The 23,261-nt window shown below is 42.4% G+C and overlaps 2 protein-coding genes across 3 annotated transcripts in view; both read left to right on the plus strand.

Annotated features, from left to right (window-relative positions):
- UBE2Q2 (ubiquitin conjugating enzyme E2 Q2) overlaps positions 1–1,721 on the plus strand; it is a 39,452-nt gene extending 37,731 nt beyond the window's left edge. For both annotated transcript variants that reach the window (XM_066635083.1, XM_066635084.1), the window contains exon 13: positions 32–1,721. In XM_066635083.1, coding sequence (XP_066491180.1) covers positions 32–63 — 32 coding nt within the window. In that variant the 3' untranslated portion in view covers positions 64–1,721. The remainder of the gene's footprint in view (positions 1–31) is intronic.
- Positions 1,722–5,652: 3,931 nt separating this feature from the next.
- On the plus strand, positions 5,653–22,400 carry FBXO22 (F-box protein 22). The gene is made up of 7 exons (XM_066636244.1): positions 5,653–5,889; positions 9,490–9,622; positions 10,786–10,879; positions 11,171–11,266; positions 14,838–15,002; positions 17,725–17,890; positions 21,254–22,400. Exons 1-7 carry the CDS (start codon positions 5,792–5,794, stop codon positions 21,678–21,680), a joined length of 1,179 nt encoding a protein of 392 aa, XP_066492341.1. The 5' UTR covers positions 5,653–5,791; the 3' UTR covers positions 21,681–22,400.
- Positions 22,401–23,261: the final 861 nt, after the last annotated feature.

The following is a 23,261-nucleotide window of genomic DNA, read 5'->3' on the forward strand; positions in this document are numbered from 1 at the left end:
ATCCCTTCACCTTTTCTTTGTACTCCTACAGGCTGGTTCACACCTCCAAAAGAAGATGGTTAGTATTGTGGCCTTGGACCAATGTCAAAAGCCACACTTGGACCAATGTCAAAAGATTTTCTTTCAAACACAGATTCAAGCTATGAATGCCCCTGTAACAGCCATAATGAAGATTCTAGCTAATAGATAATTAGTGGATAATCTGACTGACACATCCAGTACACATTTCAGCCATACTCTTCTATCAAGTATCTTGGACTCAGCAGTTTAAGACTTTGCTGTGTTGCCGCTCTGGATTAAGCATCCCAGTCTCTCCCAGTTTTAGAATATCAATTCCTCCAACCAGGCTATTGGTTTACTGCAAGATCAATCGATCGACTCCCCACCACCAGACTTTTGTATGCACTTTTTTTTGGCAGACTGCAAAGAACTGCAATATATTTTATTTAAAGCCAACCAAGTTTAACAGCATTTAGTTAAATATGCTACAAAGTTTTCAGGTCTTGCTAAACCAGACTTTTTTCCTGGCCTAAAATGGAAAGCATTTTTAGTATTGCCAAATTTATATATAGAAACACTGTATGCTAAACCATTAAACTTTTTTTTAATGGCTGTGTTGAGGATACGAACTGTTTCTGAGATGTGATGCTCTGCTTTCAACGGAGCTAGGCTGTGCCAATAGAATTTTGCAACTAGTCATTTCCACTGTGGCATCAGTTTTGCTGGGCTGTTCTGCTACTTGTTGGCTCTCGTATCTCCTTTACGAGCAGGAGCCACAGTTATAAAGCTTGAAGTTATTTTAAAAATACTAGAATTCTTCTTTAGGCATTCAATTTCTATTAACGGGTTGTTGCAATCATTTGTAGACTACGGAACTTAAAAAGTGATTGGCACAAATCAAGAAGACACTCCTTTAAAAAAAAAAGATGAAAAATGTTTTTAAACTAAAGTGACAGTAACAGGTCCCAGGAATCTCTCTTGATTTATAGTCTTAAAAAAAAGTTGCCATAGTCATGACCATGGTTTTGTTGGAAAACTAATGAGAACAGCTCTTCCTTTTAGGGAATGAATCTAAATCTGTAACTGCAGTGGGTCAGTAATTGCTATATCATTGCCTTACCTAAAACAAAAACAGGTGTGTTTTTATTTTTGGGTAGTTGAAATTTAGTAGATCTTTTTGTTCATAGGAATTGAATCAAAGGCATAAGCACTTTTTTTAAGAGGTCCAGAAATTCTTGATTCTATCTGCTACCCATGAGGGGGAAAATATCAAATTTGTGTGTGCTTTGGTGCCTATAGATGGAGCTTCAGGCATCTGGTCATATATACTGGGTTTTTTTAGTTTGTAAGAAAATAGATTTTGCCTGGTGAAAGACTTTCACACAGTCTTTTAGGGAGTGCTGTAGGTGACTTCCAGCCTCTCTCCTTTCTTGGTTGTACATACTATTCTTATGAAATCCTATTAGCCAGTTGCTCAAATAGCAGCCTTGAGTCAAAGGCTAAATTCTATAAACCTTTTGACAGCTTCTTTAAAACCTGAGGCTAAAATCTTGAATACATTATTGAATTCTTTAATATTCTAATGGACTAGCAGGATGGCAGGTGCACATTTGGTTTGGTTCTTTGTTTTTGAGTTTCATTTTTCATTGCAGAATTATTTGGCAGTGTACAGTACTCTGTAAACTTGCATCAAGTTTATGAATAAAGAACCATTTTAAGAACTCTGTTTCTGACTGGCATCGCTGAACTGCTCTCAGCAGTTTGAAGTGTGAGGTATTTCTTGGCACTGGTCTTGATAAAGAAGGAATAGCAGGCATCTAAAATTAGATATACCTTGGGTTGTGTTTAACATAGTAGATGAGAACTTCAAAGCTCACAAAGAACATTTATGATATCTGCTTAAGTACCACACTGATGCATTCCTATCACAAAGGCTTCTGAAATATTAATCAAAGCAGATAGAGATCTACTAACACACCAATCAGGCTGTTTTCTGTACCACACTTAACCATATTTTGTGAAAATCTAAAATGAAGAAGCAGATTGACTTCCCTTTCTGCAATACAGAGCTTCTCTGGAACAGCACAAGACAGAGGGTAGGTATTACAGCCTTTTAAAAAGTTTGCAAACCAGTTTATGTAACAAAAAGAAATTTTTTTAAAAAAATGGTTCCTTGTTTAAAAAAACTCACAATATATAATTTTTTTTAAGATGCAGAAGAGGCATCAGCAGACAGTCCCTGAAAAAGGTGTTATTCTGGGGTGAATGTAGGTGGATGATCGTTCTTGAATGTTTCCCTCTATAAAACAAGTGGAAAATTGCAAGTACAACTATCTAGGAGGGTTAGGGGAGTGCACCAAACAATGTACTCCCCCATTCCTCCTATGGCTGCAAGCAGCATCTGAGGGAAGAGCAGTAGACTAGAAAACTAGCCAACCTGGTGAACAAGGGGCCCACCCTTAAATGAATGTTGATCTATATTATGCTATTTGATTTTATTAGCTCTTAATCTCTTCCTTGTTGAAGTAGCTGCACCCTGGTCCTCTTGTGGCAGATCCAGGTATAACACTCTTAATGTTTTTATGAAAAAATGCTAACATCCACAGAAGTTCTGTTAGAAGCTACTTGTGGAATGCTGTCCCTTTGTGGGTGGGGGAGGACAAAGGGACAGATTAATCAGAAAGCTGCTTTGGGGACTACATAGGTAACTTTAATACCCAATTATGTCAGCTGAGAAATCGTGTCATTCTTAAATTTGAGGGGAGAAGTGTCCTCAATCTGGTCTCTGAACTTTATCTTCATGTGACTTATATACAGTACCTTGTCTTTTGTGACTGGTCACCCCAAAAAGGCTTATAATTAACAAATATATACAGTATTTTTTTTCACATATATAACACAACACTAAAAAACAATCCCAAATCACTAAAAATTCATTATTTTCCTTGGTGGTCTTCAATCTTTTTCAGGCCATGATCCAATATATAAAAATGAGACTGAGGACCCCACTATCAATCCCACCCCCATAATGCCCTCTCAGCACTGTACACTGTAACCAAATATTCTTATTAGAGAGAACAGAAGAAGTTACCATAATGCCTAGCACTAGTGAAAGCTATTCTAGCACTGTTGCTAAGATCCTGAGCAGGACCAGGACACAATCACCTGATACCTGAAGGGGTACTCCAAATGCCTCCCCCTTTACCTGGTGGTGGTCTGCTCCAGTGGTCTTCAATCTTTTTCATTCCTGAAAGTTGCCACGACCCCACAACTGAGGCTTTGCAACCCCAAGCTTGAAGAACACTGATTTACCTGAAACACATTTTTGAAACACCTAATAGAATAAAAACATTTTCAGGTTCTGTTTTAAAAGGGTAATAGAGAGAATTGGGCAAATCCCTCTAGGGAGAGCATTCAAAAGTCGTGGAACCACCACCTAAAAGGACTTCTTCTCCCAAGTGCCTCTGCCAACTGTGGGCCCAATCCTATCCAAATTTCCAGCACCAATGTAGCTGTGCTGATGGGGTATGCACGGCATCCTGCAGTAGCGGGGCAGACATGGAAGCTTCCTCAAGGTAAGGCAACATTTGTGGATCTGGCCTACATGCCTTGGGATTGGGTTGCCTGTCTCAGCCAGAAGTGGGCCTTTGAGGCTGATCTGCTATTATCTAGCCCTTGATACCACTTTCTCCTGATGGAAACTGAACCAAGAGGACAGGTTTTCTCACCTTGTACGATGCTCTGTTACAGCATCTTTTATGTTCTCCTTGGGGGATATACACCCCCCCACAAAAAAAAACCCCACATTTGAATCTTGCTAACCACCTGAGCCTACTCAAGGACCTTTAGGTGGAGTGACTCCCTTTCAGTAACAGATTGGCAACAGACTGGAGACGTGCTTATGTTCTTTGTCCCATGGATTCTGGTGGACCTGCTCAGGTACTCCCTGGCAGGTACTGTCCTGCTCTTACAGGGACTCTGTACCATCCAGGGCACTGGATGGAGCAGCAGCCATCAAGGAGATGGTACTTTGACATGGGCTTACTATGTACTCTGATGTGGCTTGAGATTTAAAAAAACTAGTTTCAGCCAACTACGGCCAGTTTTAGTGCTACTTTAGATAAGAAAATATAAGGAGGGCTTTGGGCTCATAGCCTAGAGTGGGCTAACTGGACAAAGAAATTTTTTTTAATGGCAGTTCTCTTGTATTTAATAGAGGGGAAATCAATTATCCTTATTCAGTAGGGTTGCCAACTGCACCTTCAGCTATTCCAGGAGAATTTTTCTTTACAACGTGACACCACTAAGGCTGCAAATCCTATACCAGCATTTCTTGAACTTTGTTGGTACAGTTTGTAAACATATTTTATTTTTAATAGATTTGATGCTAACGTGGCATGTGACTGCACTTGGGGAAATGTTACAGATCTGGTTTTCACATGCTATTATGTATGCTTTTAACAATGATGTTGTTGTTCAGTCGTTAAGTTGTGTCCAACTCTTCTTGACTCCATGGACCACAGCACACCAGGCCCCCGTCTGCTACCAACTTCCAGAGAGTGTTCAGATTTAACAATGATAGTCAATGGATACTCTTGGGAAAGCAGGGAGAGGATTGCAGCCTTTGAGGTATGTGGGGAACACCCCATAGATAAGGCATAAAGCGCATAAAAACAGAAAATGCCTTTTGGCTGTTAAAATAGCCAAATGAAAACACAAAAGTGCTGTTTTGGTTTTTAAGACATTTTCCAGAAATAAAAACTGCTTGCCCAATTGAGAGTAAGACAGTGGCCTCTGTTGACACTGCAGCACCTGCACAATACATTTTTATTAACACCTGCCCTGGAGTCAAAACACACAACATGACAATTGGCTGTTTTGAACAAGAAATTTTGGGGGGGAAATATTGTTTGAATTAATCTGTTACCCTGCAGATGCCTCATCTTGCCTGATCTCGGAAGCTAAGCAGGGTCAGGCCTGGTTAGTACTTGGATGGGAGACCGCCTGGGAATACTGGGTGCCGTAGGCTTCTGCCATAGTCTTTCGAGACTGAAGGTTGCCAACCAGTTAATTAATATATTGTGTTCATTAATAGTACATGTGACTGAAAATAGTTTATTGTACTTGCATTTTAAACGTAAACACATTAATGAAAAATGTAAACTGTAAATGTATTAATTGTAAATGTCTTTTACATAATACATTTGCATAATACAAATATCTATTTGTATAGATATCTATTAATATAATAGATATATTTATATCTATTAATATATCTATTAATAAAATAATTAATACATTATGTTATTAATAAACACAATAACTTGTGTTATTAATAGTTAATTATGGTGTTATTATGCCATTAATTACGTTAATTAATTAACACCATAATTAACTATTAATTATTAATTCATTTATTAGTATTAATCAGTGCATTTATCAGGACATTATGTTAATTAATAGTATTAATTATGTTAATGATCATTATAATTAATTACTGGTGCTTATTAATTGGCATATTTACGGTGCTTTCTTCCTGCTGCACAAAATAAAGTTATGGGAAAAGTCCCTTCCGCCCCCCCCCCGGATCCCGCTCTCTCCCCTCCTCTCGGTGGTGCCGGCGGTGCTGGCGCGGTCCGCTCTCTCCCCTCCTCTCGCTGGTGCCGGCGGCTGCGCGAGCGTGGGCGCGCCTTAATGACGCGCCCCGATCTCGGAGGGGCGCCGTTCTCCCTTCCTTCCCCAGCTTGGCGCTCCACGGTTGCCCGGCGACGGCGCGAGGCCTGGCTTCCCTATGGAGCCTGACCCCAAGGACGTGCTGAGCGTCCTCCCCGAGGTCGTGGAGCGGATTCTGGGCTTCCTGCCCACCAAGGCGCTGCTCCTGGCGGCCTGGTGAGGGCCGGGCCGGGCCGGGCCGGGCGGGGCGGGGCGGGGGTTGCGGGCCAGCCTTGCGGGAAGAGGCTGTCTCGCCCGGGGAGGCTGCTGGGCAGAGCCCCCAGGGGGGCCCGAGGGCAGCCCAGAGCCGCGAGCGAGCGGCTGAAGCCCCGGGGGACGCGGCTGCCCGCAGCACGGCCCGCTCCTCTGGGCTCTGCCCCTGCCAGTGGAAGGGGACTCTTTTCCCCTCGCGCAGGACCAGGGACAGCCACGCACCGAGTGTCTGTGGAACTCCCTGCCACAGGATATGGTGATAGATACAGTGGATAGGGGGATGTTTTCTTTCCTTTCACGAAGAACCAGAACCAGCGGACAGCACTGACACTGAGTGTCAGGAGAGTTAGGGCAGACAAACGGAAATGCTTCTTTACCCAGAGTGTAATTGGACTGTGGATCTCCCTGCCACAGGATGCAGTGATGGCATCTGGCCTACATGCCTTGGGATGGAGAGAATGGATGGAAGGATACTCTTCTCTCTCTCACATAGCACCAGGGGACAGCCACTAACATTGACTGTCAAGAGAGTTAGGACAGACAAAATGAAATGTTAATCAGTGGAACTTCTTGTCACATGATATGAGGGAAGACATTATGCAGAAGATGGATAGAAAAATGTTCTTTTCCCTCGCACACAACACCAGAACCACGGGCCATCCACTAAAATTGAGTGTTGGGAGAGTTAGGATAGACTAAACAAAATATTTATTTATCCAGCGTGTAGTTGGCCTGTGGAAATCCCTGCCACAGGATGCGGTGGTGGCATTGGCCTAGATGCCTTGGGGCGGAGTAGATGGGGCTGTGTTCTTTTCCCTCTCACACCACCCCAGAACCAGGGAACATCCACTAAAATGGAGTGTGGGGAGAGTTAGGACAAAGAGAAACATTTCTTGACCCGGCATGTCATTAGCCTGTGGAACTGCCTGCCACAGTATGTGGTGATGGCATCTGGCCTACATGCCTTTGCATGGAGGGTTGTTAACCTCTCAGACAACACCAGAAATGGGACATCTGCTAAAATTGTCAGGAGAGTCAGAATCTAGTGTATGCTTAGTCTGTGGAACTCCTTGCCATAGGATGTGGCAATGGTATCTGGCCTAGAAGCCTTTAAAAGGGGTTTGGACAAATTTCTGGAGGAAAAGTTCATCATAGGTTACAAGCCATGTTGGGTATACACAACCTCCTGGCTTTAGAATAGGCTTCCTGAGAATGCCAGATGCAAGGGAGGGCACCAGGATACAGGTCTCTTGTTGTCTTGTGTGCTCCCTGAGGCATCTGGTGGGCCACTGTAAGATAGTGGAAGCTGGACTAGGGAGGGCTCTTCTTATGTTTACAAGCAAGAGGGGAATTTCCCTTCCTACATAGAGATGCCAATGATGGAAGAGGCACTTTTGCTTACCTGGAGGGGAGTAGCATCCTATTAGCACAGTCCTATGTGTACCTACTCAGAAGTAAATCCCATTGAGTTTAGTGGACTTACTCCCAAATCCATATGTATAGCAGGGATGGCCAAACCGCCTCTCATTGAGCCACATGCAGCTCTTTGACATATAATGTGCAGCTCTCAGAAATATGTTGGCCAATCTCCTTTTTACATCACAATTAATATAAAGGTAAATTTTAAAAAATTTCAAACTTGATAATTATTTTCCACATATAAACTCAAGTTTGCTGAATTAAAACATAAGTTTAGTATTCGTGGTGAGTAAATATATTTAAGAATGTAAATGCTTCTGAAATATTATTGTGACCCTCAAACATTTGACGTTTATCATATGTGGCTCTTACATTCAGCAAGCTTGGTCACCCCTGGTGTATAGGATTGCACCAGGGGTGCAACAGAAGCAACAAAAAGCAGAAGCAACAAAAAGACCATAAAACCTCTAGGGACACTGTATAAATTGAAGGCTGCTTTGTGAACTTACTTGGGAGTAAGACTCATGGAATTATCTTGAGACCTCATTTTGAATAAATGGGTTTGGGATTGCTTTGGGACAAATTTAACCTTTTTTAACTTGTCACCTTTTTGCAAACAGGGTGTTCTTTTAACTTTAAAAAGCAAAAAGAACCCCCTGTTTGCAAAAAGGAGACAATAGAATCAAAATGCAAAGCTTCTCTGTAGTTGTATATATGTTGATACATCTAATGATCTGTGTCAATGAAAGTTTGTTCTGTTGCCAGCAAAAAGCAAGGAATAATTAAAAGCCTATTTAACATCTTCTGATCCCATGGGTACTGATGAGTAAATAATCACTCAAGTGTAAGTGGGTTACAAGTCCTGGTTAGAGTTGGTAGAGAAGGGTGTAAAAGAGTACTGATAACATGGAGAAGTGCTGCATTTCCCCATGAGTATGCCATAGGAATTTATTTTATTCACTGCATGTTTATCCTGCTTTCCTCCAATCCTAATTTTATCTTCACGACAACCCTGTGAAGTAGCTAACCTGAGAGATATGGGCTGACCCATATTCATCAAGTGAGCTTCATGGCTAAGAAAGGTATTCTAATATCTTTCTGTTTTTCCCTTAATCCCTGAAGTGAGTGTTACCTGCCTCACCTTTCCCACTGATCCTGAGTTACCTGTTCCTTAGAAAATATGTTTTGTATAGGCACAGTCAAAGTTCTCTTCTTGGGACATGAGGCAAACTCTGGCCTCTAATGCCTTCCTTGCTTCCATAGAGCATTTGTGAGGAATGCCAAGCCAGCCAGAAGCAACTCTTCTAAATGTGAAAAAGACATAGTTTTTCAAATGCAATGGGAAGCAGACATTATTTCATGTATTTATAACTATGTTTGGCCCCCTCTTCAGTCAACAAGGCTCGCATTGAGAGAAATTTGTCTGTGAGCTTGAGATGAGAAGTTCTTTGTTCTGTATCTTGCTTTTCAGATAGTGAAGAGTGAACATTGATTAACAATTGTTGATACAGCAGGTTCAAGGAACTACTTGTTTTCCAGCATATGACAGAGTTCTCAGAAGAACAAGCATGATTTGTGAATACCGGAAAGAGGAAGCACCTGAATGAAATTTTGGGGTTTGTAGCGTTATCCCCAAGCTGTAGAATGCAGTTTTATGAGTTTTATATCAAACTGGTGCCAGCTGAAGACTTCTCTATTTGTATGGGTTTTTCAGATCTATACATTTTATTTTAGTTGTTTATAAAAGGTATACCATGCAGTTTCCTCTCCAGTTGGGAGGTGCTTGAGGTGATTAACAACATAAAAGTTAAAAACAACAATAAAATCACAAAAGGAATACAATAAATAAGCAGAGAGCAACAAAAATACACCAGGAAAAAAAAGCAGGCACTCAAATATTAAGAGAGGGAGGCCAATTGAAATAGAAAGATATTTAGCTGGTGCTGAAACAAAATTTTAGATCTGATGATATGTTTAGAAAATGTTTCTTTGTTGTCTTAATTTGTTATATTTTTTACTGTACATTGAACAAAACATCTTTTAAGGTGTATTGTTACTTGGAAATGGAGGGCATTTAGAGACATTACACACTCTGAATACCTTCAAATGCTAAGCAAGCTCATCTGTAGTGGCTCTGTTTTTCAGTGTCTGTCAGTTATGGAGAGAGTGTTCCCGCAGAATCCTGAGAACCCGGCAAAGTGTTGCCTGGGTTTCTACAGTTGAACCAGGTCCCTCTAGTAGTCACGCTCTGGTCCGGGCATTAGCAGAAGAGCTTGAGGTAAGTGAATGGCACATTTTGGAGCAGTCATCTGTTTTTGTTGATTTTGGTGATTTCTATCAGTATTTTGAGACATAATACAGGTTGAGCCTCATTATTCCCATGGGTTCCCATTCCAAGCACTCATGTGGATGGCAAAAAGCACTATAGCAAATCAATTTAAAAAACAAAGTTTCTTTGCTCCAGTGATTTAAAAACTGCCTTGCTGACCTTTGTGATGTAAGATAAGAGTCATTAAGAAGACAATCCATCAATCTGTCCTCCTCCAAGCTAGCCTCTCCCTTCACCAATGCAAAATGATCACCTTTCTGCTCAGGGGAAAGGGAGGGGCCCACTGGAGAGAGAAGGGTCTAGTGGATTGTTAGCCAGCTCCCCTCTCATTAAGGAGGCTATTGTTAAAGGACTGTTCAGTTCTTTAAACTGATTTTAAAGGGATCAGCACATTCCTTCTCATTTGCAGGGGCCATTCCTTTTGAGTCAAATTCTTGTATAAATAGGCTGGACCTGTATAACCTTTTACAATCCTTACCCTGCCACTCTTGGTATGCAGCCTCCTCAGACCAAAGCTGCTTCCCTGCTTTTGCTATATCACTCTGAAATGTGCTGGTATGCAGGACTAGTGAAATTTAATGGAAAAAACACTTGGGGAGTGGGAGAAAATGAGCTTTTAAGCCATACTTGTAGTGTGAAGTGAGCTTTAAGTAGTTAATAGTGAAGCTTAAGTGCCTTCTCATCTCATATTTCTAACCTCAGTGTGTGGATGTGGCAGTAGTTATGTACAACCATGTATTTTAAACCTTCAGACCCTAATTGTGACTCCTGTTAATTTCTGTAAGGCTTGTGCATAAGAATGTCTTGATGGATTGTGCCTCTTTGTTTTAAAATGCTGGAGAGTCATTGAGAAGTCATTTTGGCAACATTGTCATGATATTGTTGCATGGTGTTTCCTGTTTCAAGTGATGTAAATGTAAGGGCTGTTGACTTTACAGGTATGCCTTGCTTAGCAATGGGGTTACATTCTCCAAACCTCCTTGTTAAGCAATTTTGTTATGTGAAAAATGCATACAAACTTACCTTTGTATTGGTGATGTTGTCATCAGGAAGCCTAGAGGCCCTCCTTCTAGCTGAAAACTCCTTACACGCTGTTTTTTTCTACTTTACAGAAAGTTCATGTGCTGCCTCAAACAGTGTTATATATAGCAGATGCGGAGACTTTCAGTGGTCATGAAGAGAGCCACAGTCACGGGCAAAAAAAAGGCAAGTATTAAACATGAATATCCTTCTGTATAAAAAGACTGACTTACATAAAAGGATGTGATGTACAAACCAGTAACCAGGCAGAATGATGTAAGGAAACCATAATGCAATCAAACTGGTTTGCTCAAGTAGATGAAGGATTTTGGAGGACTTTCAGGTTGAAAATGAGGTCTCAAATCACTGCTGAGCATAAATTCATGGGGGTATAATTAAAATATCTTGAAGACTTCCAGTTGCTCTGCTGTTAACCCCATATGAACTTGGACAAATATTCTTGTTTTCTAATTACAGCACGAAGAAGGAATAGTAAAGAGACAGCCATTGCATTAGAAAAGCTATTACCAAAACGATGTCAAATCCTTGGTCTAGTGACACCTGGAGTTGTCGGTAAGAAGGAGCAGTAGTACAGCAGTCTGTCTCTTATCTCCATTGTGGCCACACTTCCAAACTGTTTCTTCCGTCTTCTAAAAATAAGACAGAGTCCTGTAAGTGTGCAAGTGTATGTCCAGTTGTGGTTCTGATTTAGATCCCTCACTAGGAAAAGGCAATTCATACTAGGTAGTAGTTCTCCTATTCCAGCGCTTCTCAGACTGGGGCGTCGCAGCGCCCCAGCCTGTAGGCCTTGGCCTGTTTCCCCTTAAGGGGCGGGGGCAGCAGGGAGGCAGGGAGGAGGAAATGGCGTGATCCCCAGGATCGCGCCGCTTGGGGGGGCTGCAGGGTCTTGGGTACACTTACCAGAGCCTCCTGCAGCCTCCTGGGGGTGCAGGGAGCCCTTTGCAGCCGTCTACAGGGCTCCCCAAAGCTTCACAAGTGAATGGAGTGATCGCGCTCTGCTTCCGCTAAACCGGAAGTGGAGCGCGATAGCTCCACTTTTACTTTTGAAGCAAGTCTGCCTTCCCCGCACCCCCACAAGAACTTACTGCGGCTTTCAAACTCCCTGGGAGTTTGAAAACCGCAGCCCTATTCCATTGTGGAACCTCCCAAGCTCAAGCTGAGCGCCAGTGTCTCCAGGAGGGACTGTTTCAGTATAAATTGCTTCAGCCAAGTGTACAGACACAACTTCATAATACAGACACAGACTTCAGCTGTTAGCTTGATGGTCACCCTTATGTGTACTCCCAAGGTGCCTGCCTTGGAACTCTTGCCCACTCCAAACTGACCTCTGTTCCAAATGGTTTGTCATAGGTAATTGTTTAGGAAATTCACAGGTGCGCTAAACTGAGGTGGGGGATCTCACATAAGCAAAGCTTTTATTCAAAGAGTATTTTAAAAGTGGCTTGCTTTCAAACCATGAAGTGTTCTTTTTCATGCACAAGAATCTGGAGTTGAAATAAAATGAAAGCATGCCCAAAAAAAAGTCTTTTGATATTTGAAAGCTTATCAGTTTTAAAGGGCTCGTTGGTCCCTTTAAAGATAATGTTTCCTCCAGTTTCTTGGAACAAGTTGGATTTGCTTTTTACATATTACATGGAAAGCCTGAAACAGGAAACCATGGCTCACCTTGGCGTTAACTCAGTTGAGAATACAGCTTTATCATATGCGTGTATAAAGCATTTTATATGTGCACCTTAAAAGGAAATGTACGAAGAAAGGCTTCTAAGTTTCAGAGGAACCCGTGGGGCTTACTTTCATGGTCATAATTCACTGTTCCTTGGGCTTCAGTGTGAATGTCAGTCTCTACATGAGCAGAACAAAGCTCCACCATTCATTCATTGATGGGGAACAGGGATGTTCCACTGTTTAAGGACTCGTAACAGTGCAGTCCTGTGCAAGCTTACTCCTATTGTGTCCAATGGAACACACTCTTGAGGAAGTATGCATAGATTTGTAACTTATATACCATTTCAGGATGGTCTATGATGGGGAGGGGGCTTGCTACAAAAGCATAACATTACACAATACTTTCAGTTTCCACAGTCAGGGAATTAGAGGACAGGTCTCTCCTGGATTGAGAACTGGTTGGAGGCCAGGAAGCAGAGAGTGGGTATCAATGGGCAATTTTCACAATGGAGAGAGGTGAAAAGCGGTGTGTCCCAAGGATCTGTCCTGGGACCGGTGCTTTTCAACCTCTTTATAAATGACCTGGAGACAGGGTTGAGCAGTGAAGTGGCTAAGTTTGCAGACGACACCAAACTTTTCCGAGTGGTGAAGACCAGAAGTGATTGTGAGGAGCTCCAGAAGGATCTCTCCAGACTGGCAGAATGGGCAGCAAAATGGCAGATGCGCTTCAATGTCAGTAAGTGTAAAGTCATGCACATTGGGGCAAAAAATCAAAACTTTAGATATAGGCTGATGGGTTCTGAGCTGTCTGTGACAGATCAGGAGAGAGATCTTGGGGTGGTGGTGGACAGGTCGATGAATGTGTCGACCCAATGTGCGGCGGCAGTGAAGAAGGCCAATTCTATGCTTGGGATCATTAGGAAGGGTATTGAGAACAAAACGGCTAGTATTATAATGCCGTTGTACAAATCTATGGTAAGGCCACACCTGGAGTATTGTGTCCAGTTCTGGTCGCCGCATCTCAAAAAAGACATAGTGGAAATGGAAAAGGTGCAAAAGAGAGCGACTAAGTTGATTACGGGGCTGGGGCACCTTCCTTATGAGGAAAGGCTACGGCGTTTGGGCCTCTTCAGCCTAGAAAAGAGACGCCTGAGGGGGGACATGATTGAGACATACAAAATTATGCAGGGGATGGACAGAGTGGATAGGGAGATGCTCTTTACACTCTCACATACCAGAACCAGGGGACATCCACTAAAATGGAGTGTTGGGCGGGTTAGGACAGACAAAAGAAAATATTTCTTTACTCAGCGTGTGGTCGGTCTGTGGAACTCCTTGCCACAGGATGTGGTGATGGCGTCTAGCCTAGACGCCTTTAAAAGGGGATTGGACAAGTTTCTGGAGGAAAAATCCATTATGGGGTACAAGCCATGATGTGTATGCACAACCTCCTGATTTTAGAAATGGGTTATATCAGAATGCCAGATGCAAGGGAGGGCACCAGGATGAGGTCTCTTGTTATCTGGTGTGCTCCCTGGGGCATTTGGTGGGCTGCTGTGAGATACAGGAAGCTGGACTAGATGGGCCTATGGCCTGATCCAGTGGGGATGTTCTTATGTTCTTATGACAGTCTACCAACCCTCTTATTGAGTGGACTAACCAGGACTAATGTTATGTAGTCTACTTGAGAAGGGGTTATGAGAAGTATGGTCTCATATCCTCTCTTTTCAGATGTATTTGTGCTTCTTAAAAAATCTTGCTTGATTTCTTTCTGAGATTTGAGTACATGTGAGAGAAGAAGCTGTTGTAGCCCTGGTCAGATCATTGGACTAACACAGTTCACTATGGTCTCTGGCTAAGTAATTTCTTAGCTGGTTCCTGAGCCCAAGATCCTGTGTAATTGGAGATACTTGGGGTTATCCAAGTATCCCAACACTTCCTGCAGACATGTGGTCTCCAACTGAGCTATGGGCCATGGTGTGTAGCTAACCCATGGACTTCAAAAGCACATGACTGATATTCAAAAAACAAACTTCCTGCCAAATAAATGTGTCAGGGATTAATAGGAAGAACCTTCTCTTGGTGTTGAATTGACAATGCTTTAGTTTCACTTTGTGCTATTTGGGACATTTTTGACATATGTTTGTTGCAGAGGCATATACTGATATGTGAGATAGATCACAACAGTGCTTTCAACCAGTAATATAGTTACCTCTTATGGTTCTTCACAATGTGGCTAGTGATTTTTGGCTCCACTGCCTCTCTTGCTTGCAGGGACAGCTGTGGCGTGAGCTGCCCACTTTTGTGCACTGCAGCTGTCTCTTCTGACAGTGGTAGTTGAAAAAGTGGTACCTCCAAGGTGGTACGTCCAAACAGAACAAGTGGAAAGCTTGGTCTAGAAGCAGCTGAGGTCTCAGAACAGGTTAAGATTCACCAACTTTTAAACTGTCTTCTTTAGTCACCCCAACAGGTTCTCGCAATAGTCGGCCTCTGGAAGTTGAAGATGGTGAAGCTGGCTTTGCATTATTGTTCCCCAAGATTGATGGGGTGAAGATTCAGACCTTCCACTTTTATAAAGACTCGAAGACCAAGGGCCTCAATGAAAGCCAGTTTGCTGAAGCAGGCAAGTAATGTTTGAAGCTTCCTGGTCATCACAGTTCAGCTAGAAACCTTACAGTACAATCCTGTGCCTGTCTGCTCAGAAGTCTGTTGTGTTCGGTGGGGCTTACTCCCAGGAAAGTGTTTATAGGATTGTAACCTTCATCTGTGGAGCACTTTGTGAGTTCCATTGCTGAATGTGCAAGTTGAACTCTTAGCAAAAACAATTGTGCATGTTGTGATAAAAACATGCAGCTTGGTATATGCAAAGGGGGTATCCACCAAATCTCAAGTTAATAGATGGGGAGGCATAGCTAATATTCTTGGAAGTAAGTCTCACTTAGTTCAGTGGGTCTTAAGAATGTTAGGAATCCCTTTCTATCTTAATCTGAGGTATCTTTCATATATACCAAGTTTATTGCCTTTATCACAAAGTTACAGTGCTACCTAGGAGTTCTCAAGGCCTTGGTCTCTGACTCCGTATGCACAAATTCAGGGTCTTGCAGTAGGTTTTGGAAGTTTCCTGATGAGACTCTATGACATGGTGGACCACGATTCCATAAACTTGATTTGATAAGACTTTTCCCATCATGCCTTCACTATGCACTTCAATTGACATTAGCAGAACACATTAAAAATGCTACAGTTATCCATTTCTCAAGCTTTGTACGCATTACATAGTGTAAGTTGAAATGTGGTGTTTGACCTGGAAGCCCAGTCTGGAGAGACATGGTAAGCATCATGGGGCTATGGGTCATTGAGGTTGGGCACTGGTCGAGAGCCCATGTACTCCTCAGGGTGCACAGCTGACCTGACGGCCCCAAGCCTGAAAATCTAGAGTCACATTTTGCATATAAAGTTATGAAAATCTAGAGTCAAAACTCAAACTCTAGATATTGATTAGCCTCTGGGGTTGGAAGAGAAGAGGATGTGCCTCTCTCCCCCATCCTAGAGGCCACTATAGGCAGGGATGTTCCAAAGTAGCGGGACTTCCACTATTTTGGAGCATCCAGTTGATCTCTGAGGCAGGGACAGATTGCTTCTCCCTCTCCCAGAAACTAATACAGCCAAGCTGGTGGGCCTGATGGGGAGGTGGGAGGAACACCCACTTGCCCAATCCAGGTTAAGTGGGTGGAGTCAGCAATCCAATGATTGCAAGCGGGCTGGTCCTCCGCACCTACCCTTCCCGCTGTTGTCCCAGTTCATGGAATGAAGGCAAGGGGGATGGGATCGAGTAGTGATGAACACTTAGGGATCTGGGTCATCCTAGTGCTGTCACTGATGGGCAGCCAGGGACTGCTTTTGGTTGGTGATTGGCAGAATAGAGATTGAGTACAAAGCTGAGAAAGTGAAGAGCTGCTTCGCACATTTAGTTTTTAACACTGAAAAGTGTCAGTGTGAAAGTGCAGGTGTTTGAAAATGTGTATCATACAGATATAATCGGAGAACTGGGCTTGGTTTCTCTTGGTGGGAAACCGGTGCTTCTTGCTGCATCATGTACAAGACAGCCTAAATACAAGTGCTGTAAGCCAAGCCTGAAAGAATTAGCTTTCCTTTCACTAAAGGAAACAAAACTTATGAGAGTGCATGCACAGACCATGTGGAAATGCTTCAGAACTTCTCAGAATTAAGTGGTTTGTTTCCCCTGTTTGCAGCTGATAGAGCAAAATGGCTTTATACTTGAGACCAATAGATTCTGGCTAAGCATCAAGAATAATGCTCTTTTCGAACAGCAGTTCAGCAGCAAAATAAGTAGCTTACTCCTTCAGAGGTTTTCTAAAAAAAGGATGGGGAAGCACTTGTCATCTCTGTTTTGCATAAAGGGTATCCAGCCTTGCGAAGGGGAACTGGATTAAATAATACACTACACGTTTTTCTCAGCCATCCTCTTCTCTGTTGTTTGGTGTCCTTCACTGTGTCCTGTGCAGGGTTTAAAAGTGTCTGGTTACCTTTGTATAAACGTTTTTGTAACCAATGCCCAAAAAGGAGCAATTCTGCAATTTTGTTGTTATTTCCTGAGCCTCTCTTCCCTGCTATTCTTTCTACTATGGAGGTTTCTAAATTACTCTGTGTATTCCCCAGTGTGCCTGGACAGGACACCCTTAAGCCCCTTGGGAACTGACATATAGCAGAGAGTGCTTTCTTAAAAATACTGGCCCCAGTCTTCTTCCCTTGTTGCCTTAGCCACTAGCCATGGCAGAAAAAGGCAAGGATTGGGGGGGGGCACCCTCAACGAGTGAAACACATTGTAAACAAAGGGGTTTAATAGGTTTGTTGTCCAACCTGGAGCATCTCTTTGTGAAGAGTAACTTGTCCAACTTGTTTTTATGAGTCTTCTTGACTTCAGGAAATTATCAGATCCTTCCTTTGGCTGTATTCTGGGTGTGTTATTTACCTGAGTGCAAAGGTAGTGGGCTGCTTGCTGTGTAACAGCTTTCATGTATTCCTACACATAAAACATTTTAACTACTGGTTAAGGTTGCCAAGTATGATGTGAAACCAGAGATCTTGTTACAAGCTACGTGAGCCACCCCCAGGCAGCATCTGCCGAGGGAGAGGTTATCAACTGCTCAGGGGCCATCATAACAGCAGAAGGTCTTTTGGAGAGGCTTTTCCTTTGTCATATGAGTGCCGCTTATATGTCCCTTTTGGAGAAGTTGCTTAGAAAATACAAATGAATGCAGTTCATCCAGAGCCTCAGTGCTGTTAACTTTGTATTTTTTTTACTTTCCCTCTTTTGTAAACAGGCCTGAAGAATAACCCTGATCTTCGAGTGGTGCTTCTCTTTGGCTACAATACTTGGAAGTCAGGAGCTTCACGGTTTCTAGACCAAATAGTCAACCGCTTGAATGAAAAAAGTATCGTCTTGGCTGGGGCTCATGTGGAGAGCTTTACATCTCTGACTTCTGAGAAGTGGGTGTCTGCAAAGAGCTGTGGGGCTCCATTGTCCTCGGGCATGAGAATCCCCTGAGACTTTGCATTGTGCTATATAGGTTGAGAGCAGTAGTTGGCTATGACTGTGCTTCAGGTCACTAACTTGGCTCCCAACTGCTTCTGAAAATCTTAGCTGCTATGTTTGTTTTTTAAGCCATTTTCTGACTGATGGTCAGTGTAAGTCTCTGAAACCAGAAGAAGTAATAAGAACTGTTTAAGAACTGTTTAAGAACAGAAGAATTGTTTAAGAACATGTGAAACTCAGATGGGTCAGGGAAAAAGTACATCTTGTCCAGCACCTGGTTTCCCACAGTGGCCATTCCAATACTTCAGGCAATCCCATAAGTAGGGCACAAAGGCCCCCTCTGCTGTTACCCTTTGAGCAATTGGTTATTCAGTGACAAACTGTCTCTGCTTCTGTAAGTTCCAATTAGCTGCCATGACCAATACCTACTGATATGCCTCTCCATGAATTTGTCTAACTCTACTCCCCTTTAAAGCTGCATGGCCATCACTGCATCCTGAGGCAATGAATTCCATAAATTAATTAGGCACTTAGTTGTCTGTCTTGGGTAGTTTTCTAGTTCTGCTGAACTAAAAAGGCCCATATTAAATAGATGACTAAAACAGCCTGATTGCAACATAAATGATTGAAAAACCAATGCCATGCTTGCCACAAAGAAATACCTCTTTCTTTTCATGGCTGGTGTATATTTGTGGAGCCTTGTGGGCTTCATTGTTTTGGATGGTGATTGACGTGGTCAGCCCAGGTTGGGTTATTAACCTGCTGTGAGGATTTGTAGCTACCTTGCAGATAAAACCACTTGTGCTTTTTTGACTTGGAAGTCACAATTTTGAACACAGTTTGCCTTGGTTTCAATCTCTGGCCATGAGGCTGTGTTTGGGAACATGAGAGCAGGGCAGTGTGGGTTTGATTAGTGCCTTTTCTGCTTGTTGAGAGCCATTCAGTCCTGGCTTTCTTTGACTGTTTGGGGACTGTAGGATGCTTAATAGCCACACAAAAATGCATCCTGGATGTAAATTTCCTAACCAACCACTATCCTATCTTCAGCCTTCTCTTTTGGGAGGATGTTCCAAAGCCAAATAATCTTCCATCCTAGGAGCCCCCAAGCTCTGTGAGAATTCTGGACTCCATTGCAGTGGCTTTTGGTGTGGGTGTGTGGCAAGGACTATACTACACTTGAGCTCTTGATTGACCATTTCCACCAAAAGGTTGATTTACTGCATGTCAAGTAACTGTGATGTCTTCTGACTTCCTGTCTAATGAATCCCTCTTCAGTGATTGTTTCTCAAAGCCTAATGGTATAGAGATGAAACTAAGCTCAAGCAGTGGTGCTTCTTCTCTATACAGTTTCAGCATTCCAGTGGTGTTCTAGGTCAAGCATTTTTCCCTCATCCCTTGAGCATTTTTCTTGCAGTTGTCAGAACAATATGTCCCTCTATAATAAGTCTGTACTACATTGTTTACTAAAGGCAGAGTGCAGCAGGAATGGGCGTCACTTCGGGTGAATTAGGGTTGCATCACAACTTTATAGCAGTTAATATGAAAGCAGAGCATAGCTTTTGCCATCTGTTCCTTTCAGCCCTGGTGAAATTTGTTGCTATATACTAATTCTCCACACACACACATGCACCCATCCCATCTTATCTCAAGGTCTGTGATGGCTGTAGTCTTGCAGGTCGGTTGCATCAGCTTTAGTGCAACAAACCGATTACCCTTAAGATCATTTTGTGTTGGCAGTAAGCAACTTTGCAATCTTTTTAGCATCTACCTGCATTCCCCCTTCCAGTGAAATGTAGATATTTTGCAGTTCAGCACAAAACAAAACCTTGATTGACTGAAGTTCACTCCAAATGTGGCCTTGTGTTAAAGGGCCTTGTAGGACTTGCATAATCAGGCAGTTAGCATAAATATAGGTTGGTGCCAGGTGGGGCTGAATCACCACTGCCCTGCTTCCCAAAAGCAATTTGTGAATTTGGCATGAAAAATGGTAGGTAATGCACCTCACCTTCAGCTAAACTGAGATCTTTCTACTTAAAGGTCACCAATAAGTTTTGACCAAAAGGGCATTGTTGCTGCACTTGCCTTTTCTTGACATTCGGTAGAATTTCAGTAGTATATATCATTTGTTTGTCGGCATTTGAGCTGGTAGGGTAGCATCCTCAAGGAACCGGCTCTTTATCTATTGATCTCATTTGCTAGCTCGGCTAAAGAGAGAAAGTTCACATTTCTCCGACTTCACATGTCACTTATTTATCACAGTTGATTTTCAAACAGCAGTTGCTGGTGTGATTCTTCTCTTCCTAGCAGAGTATTCCAAAGACGTAAAGTGACATACAGAACCCTGCTTTTCCCAAATGTACACATGAATCCTTCAGTTGCAAAATGAGATTAGAAATTATGAGAATTGAAAACAGCAATAATATGAACCAATTTAGCCAATCAAGATATAGGTCTACAAATGAGGAACTTTTGAATTTGCCAGCAAAATTTTAGTTCAATGATGGCAAATACAATTGTGCACCAACTTAAGTGCCAATCTTTTGGATATAATTTTAAGCTATGTGGTTGGTTGGTTGTTCTAGAATAAGCAGGCAAAGAACAAAATTGGTTATGAATCAGGAGGCAGTACGTGGAAAAGAAAGTTGCAGATCTCTGCTTTCTGAGAGGTCCACCCTCCCAGTTTGAACCCCTGAGAACTGGAAGCTTTATTTATTGAAACGAAAGCTGAAATTATCAGAGTTCAGAAATGTTTATGGCCTTCAAGTAAGCTTTTTGGGAAGGCAGGCAGACGCATGTGCGATAAAATTCTGATTGTCTGGCATCCTGTGCACTCAGCTTAGAAGCAGATTCCCGACCTTCTTGACCCCTGCAGAGGCACAAGACAGGCTATGGAAGCTGCATGGGGACAAAGCAAGCAGTTTGAAGTATTATTAGTGATCCCATTGCTATAGTGATGAGGATGCTAGATTAAGAGGGAAGGAAGAGATAGTCCAGAGGAGCTTGCACAATAGGAGGGGTGTGTGTATGTGCTGCATGAATGGACACACATCCCCATAGTCTGCCCTATCTGATAATCTGGTACCACCCAGGTCCCAAAAGTGCAAGATTACTATAAATTTACAGTGTTCTCCTTCAGAGAAATGATGAACAGTCATGTTCCTTGTGAGATTAATAGGGTGTGATTTGTGGTTCTGTAATGTCTGTTATGGACACTTTGGGAATCCTGTGTATCGGTTTCTTGTTTTGTACTCTATGTGGTCTTGTTGGTGCTGTCATATTCTGACACAACCCCTTTCCCCTTTTCTTCTCTCTTCCAGTAACAGTCAGGCTGCCGAGTCCTGTGGTGTTGTTGGCTTGACTTTTAGTGGACCCCAGATCCAGAGTGCATCTGTGCTGCTAGATCAGGATGTTGTCAACGAGAGGACAGCCGAAGCTGCAATGCAGCGCCTCAAGGCCGCAAACATTCCTGAACACAACAGCCTCGGTTTTATGTTTGCATGTGTTGGGAGGGGATACCAGCATTACAAAACCAAGCAGAACCTTGAAGCTGATGCCTTTAGGAAATTCTTCCCTAACATTCCCCTCTTTGGCTTTTTTGGACACGGAGAGATAGGATGTGATCGAATTGTGACTGGGAATTTCATACTCCGTGAATGTAATAATGCCAAGGATGACTTGCTGCACAGCTACACCACAGTAATGACTCTCGTCCATCTGGGCTCAGCCAAAGCAAACCAAGCATAAACCTTTCTGTAAACGTATCACTAGAGATACCGGCCTGGTTCCAGTTCCAGATGCTTAAAGAATCTGGGACACTGTACATGCTTTCAGAAGTACCTCTTTCAACAAAAGTGATGATTGTCTCAGTGATTTTAGAACTTCTAGCTGGCAGGAAATTCAGTTACATGAGAAATGGCACATAAATTGTGCCACATGCAAGTTTAAAATTGCCAGTGTTTTTGGTTCTACACTAGAGGAATGTGGGTTTCAGTCCTGAAGTTTTGAATTGGCATTAAGTCCAAATTCATCAGCACTTGCGTATACTTGGAATTGAAGTATTGCCATTTCTGCATGCAATCATTGGACTAATTTTGATACACTGACCAACTTAGACTCAGAATGAACTCTTAAGCAGCTGTGTTAAAAATCTGTTGCTTTTATTACTTAGCAAGTTCTTTCAAGATTTAAAGTTACATGAAGTGGGATCTTTAAAACACCTGTGTGTGGGGTTGGTGAAGTAACTGTTGGTGGAATTAAAACAGAGAATACCCATAGATGCTTGTGTTATGTGTTAATCATCTGTATTTAGGGGGAAAAATAAGACCGTCAGAGCCTTAGGATTTATCTCAGTAAAACTTTGTGGTTTGGAAAGTGTCCTTTGCTAATTGGGTTGTGCTATCAATTATAGCAGCCATCTGATTTGGTTTTTATCTCCTCCATTCCAATAAACAGAATATTTCTTGAGGTCCTCTGGTCCAAAATGTTATCGACTTCACAGATTGGCCAGAAGGATCCCCAAATTTGGCCCTGACCCCCCAAGTCCAGTTGTCTCGGATTGGCCATGCTGCAGCCATAAACCGCAACTATCTGTATGACCATGGTGGTTGAGTGGGCAAATGGCAATCTTGCATTAATGCACAGTGTGTCCTCCTGTACTTTCATATAGAGAAGAGTGCTGAAGACATCAGTCCTAAACACCATTATTTTTAAGTAACCTGTTGATTTCAGTAGGATTACAGTGGACCTGATTCCTTACACCTTCAGTTTTGGAGTCACCTGTAGAAAGTAGAAAAGCAACTAGTGAAAAATCACTGTTTATGTGTATATAAATAAGTGAAATGGTAGCAGAATGGTAGGGACAAGAGATTAACCTGTTATTCTGGTTGCTCTAAAACAAATTTATTGTATGATCTGTTTCTTTGGAAAAAGTATAATTATGGTGGCAGTGCCATAGGTGGAAGGCCAAGCTTTGCTGCCGCTTTCTCCATTTCCTTTGTTTAAAGTGAGTTTTGCATTTTTCCCAGCAACAACATATTGCAACTTGAATGCTGGGAAACATAGTTCCACTATAACATAAATGAAAGTTTGGAAAAATATCTGGATTCTCCCAGCTCATGAATAACAACGTGACTCCTAGGTCATATTTGTTTAGGTCAGGGGTCTCCAAACTTCAGTCCGGGGGCCACATCTGGCCCACTATAAGATTATATCCGGCATGGAGTAACTTGGGATTTTTTGTCATAGCTTTTGCTATTTTTTTTACTCATTATATATCATTTCTCAGTTTAAGCATGGTGTTGTTTCTTTGTAATTGTCACATTTCTC

The sequence above is a fragment of the Tiliqua scincoides genome, chromosome 8 (assembly GCF_035046505.1).
Source record: "Tiliqua scincoides isolate rTilSci1 chromosome 8, rTilSci1.hap2, whole genome shotgun sequence".
In the NCBI taxonomy this organism is placed as follows: domain Eukaryota; kingdom Metazoa; phylum Chordata; class Lepidosauria; order Squamata; family Scincidae; genus Tiliqua; species Tiliqua scincoides.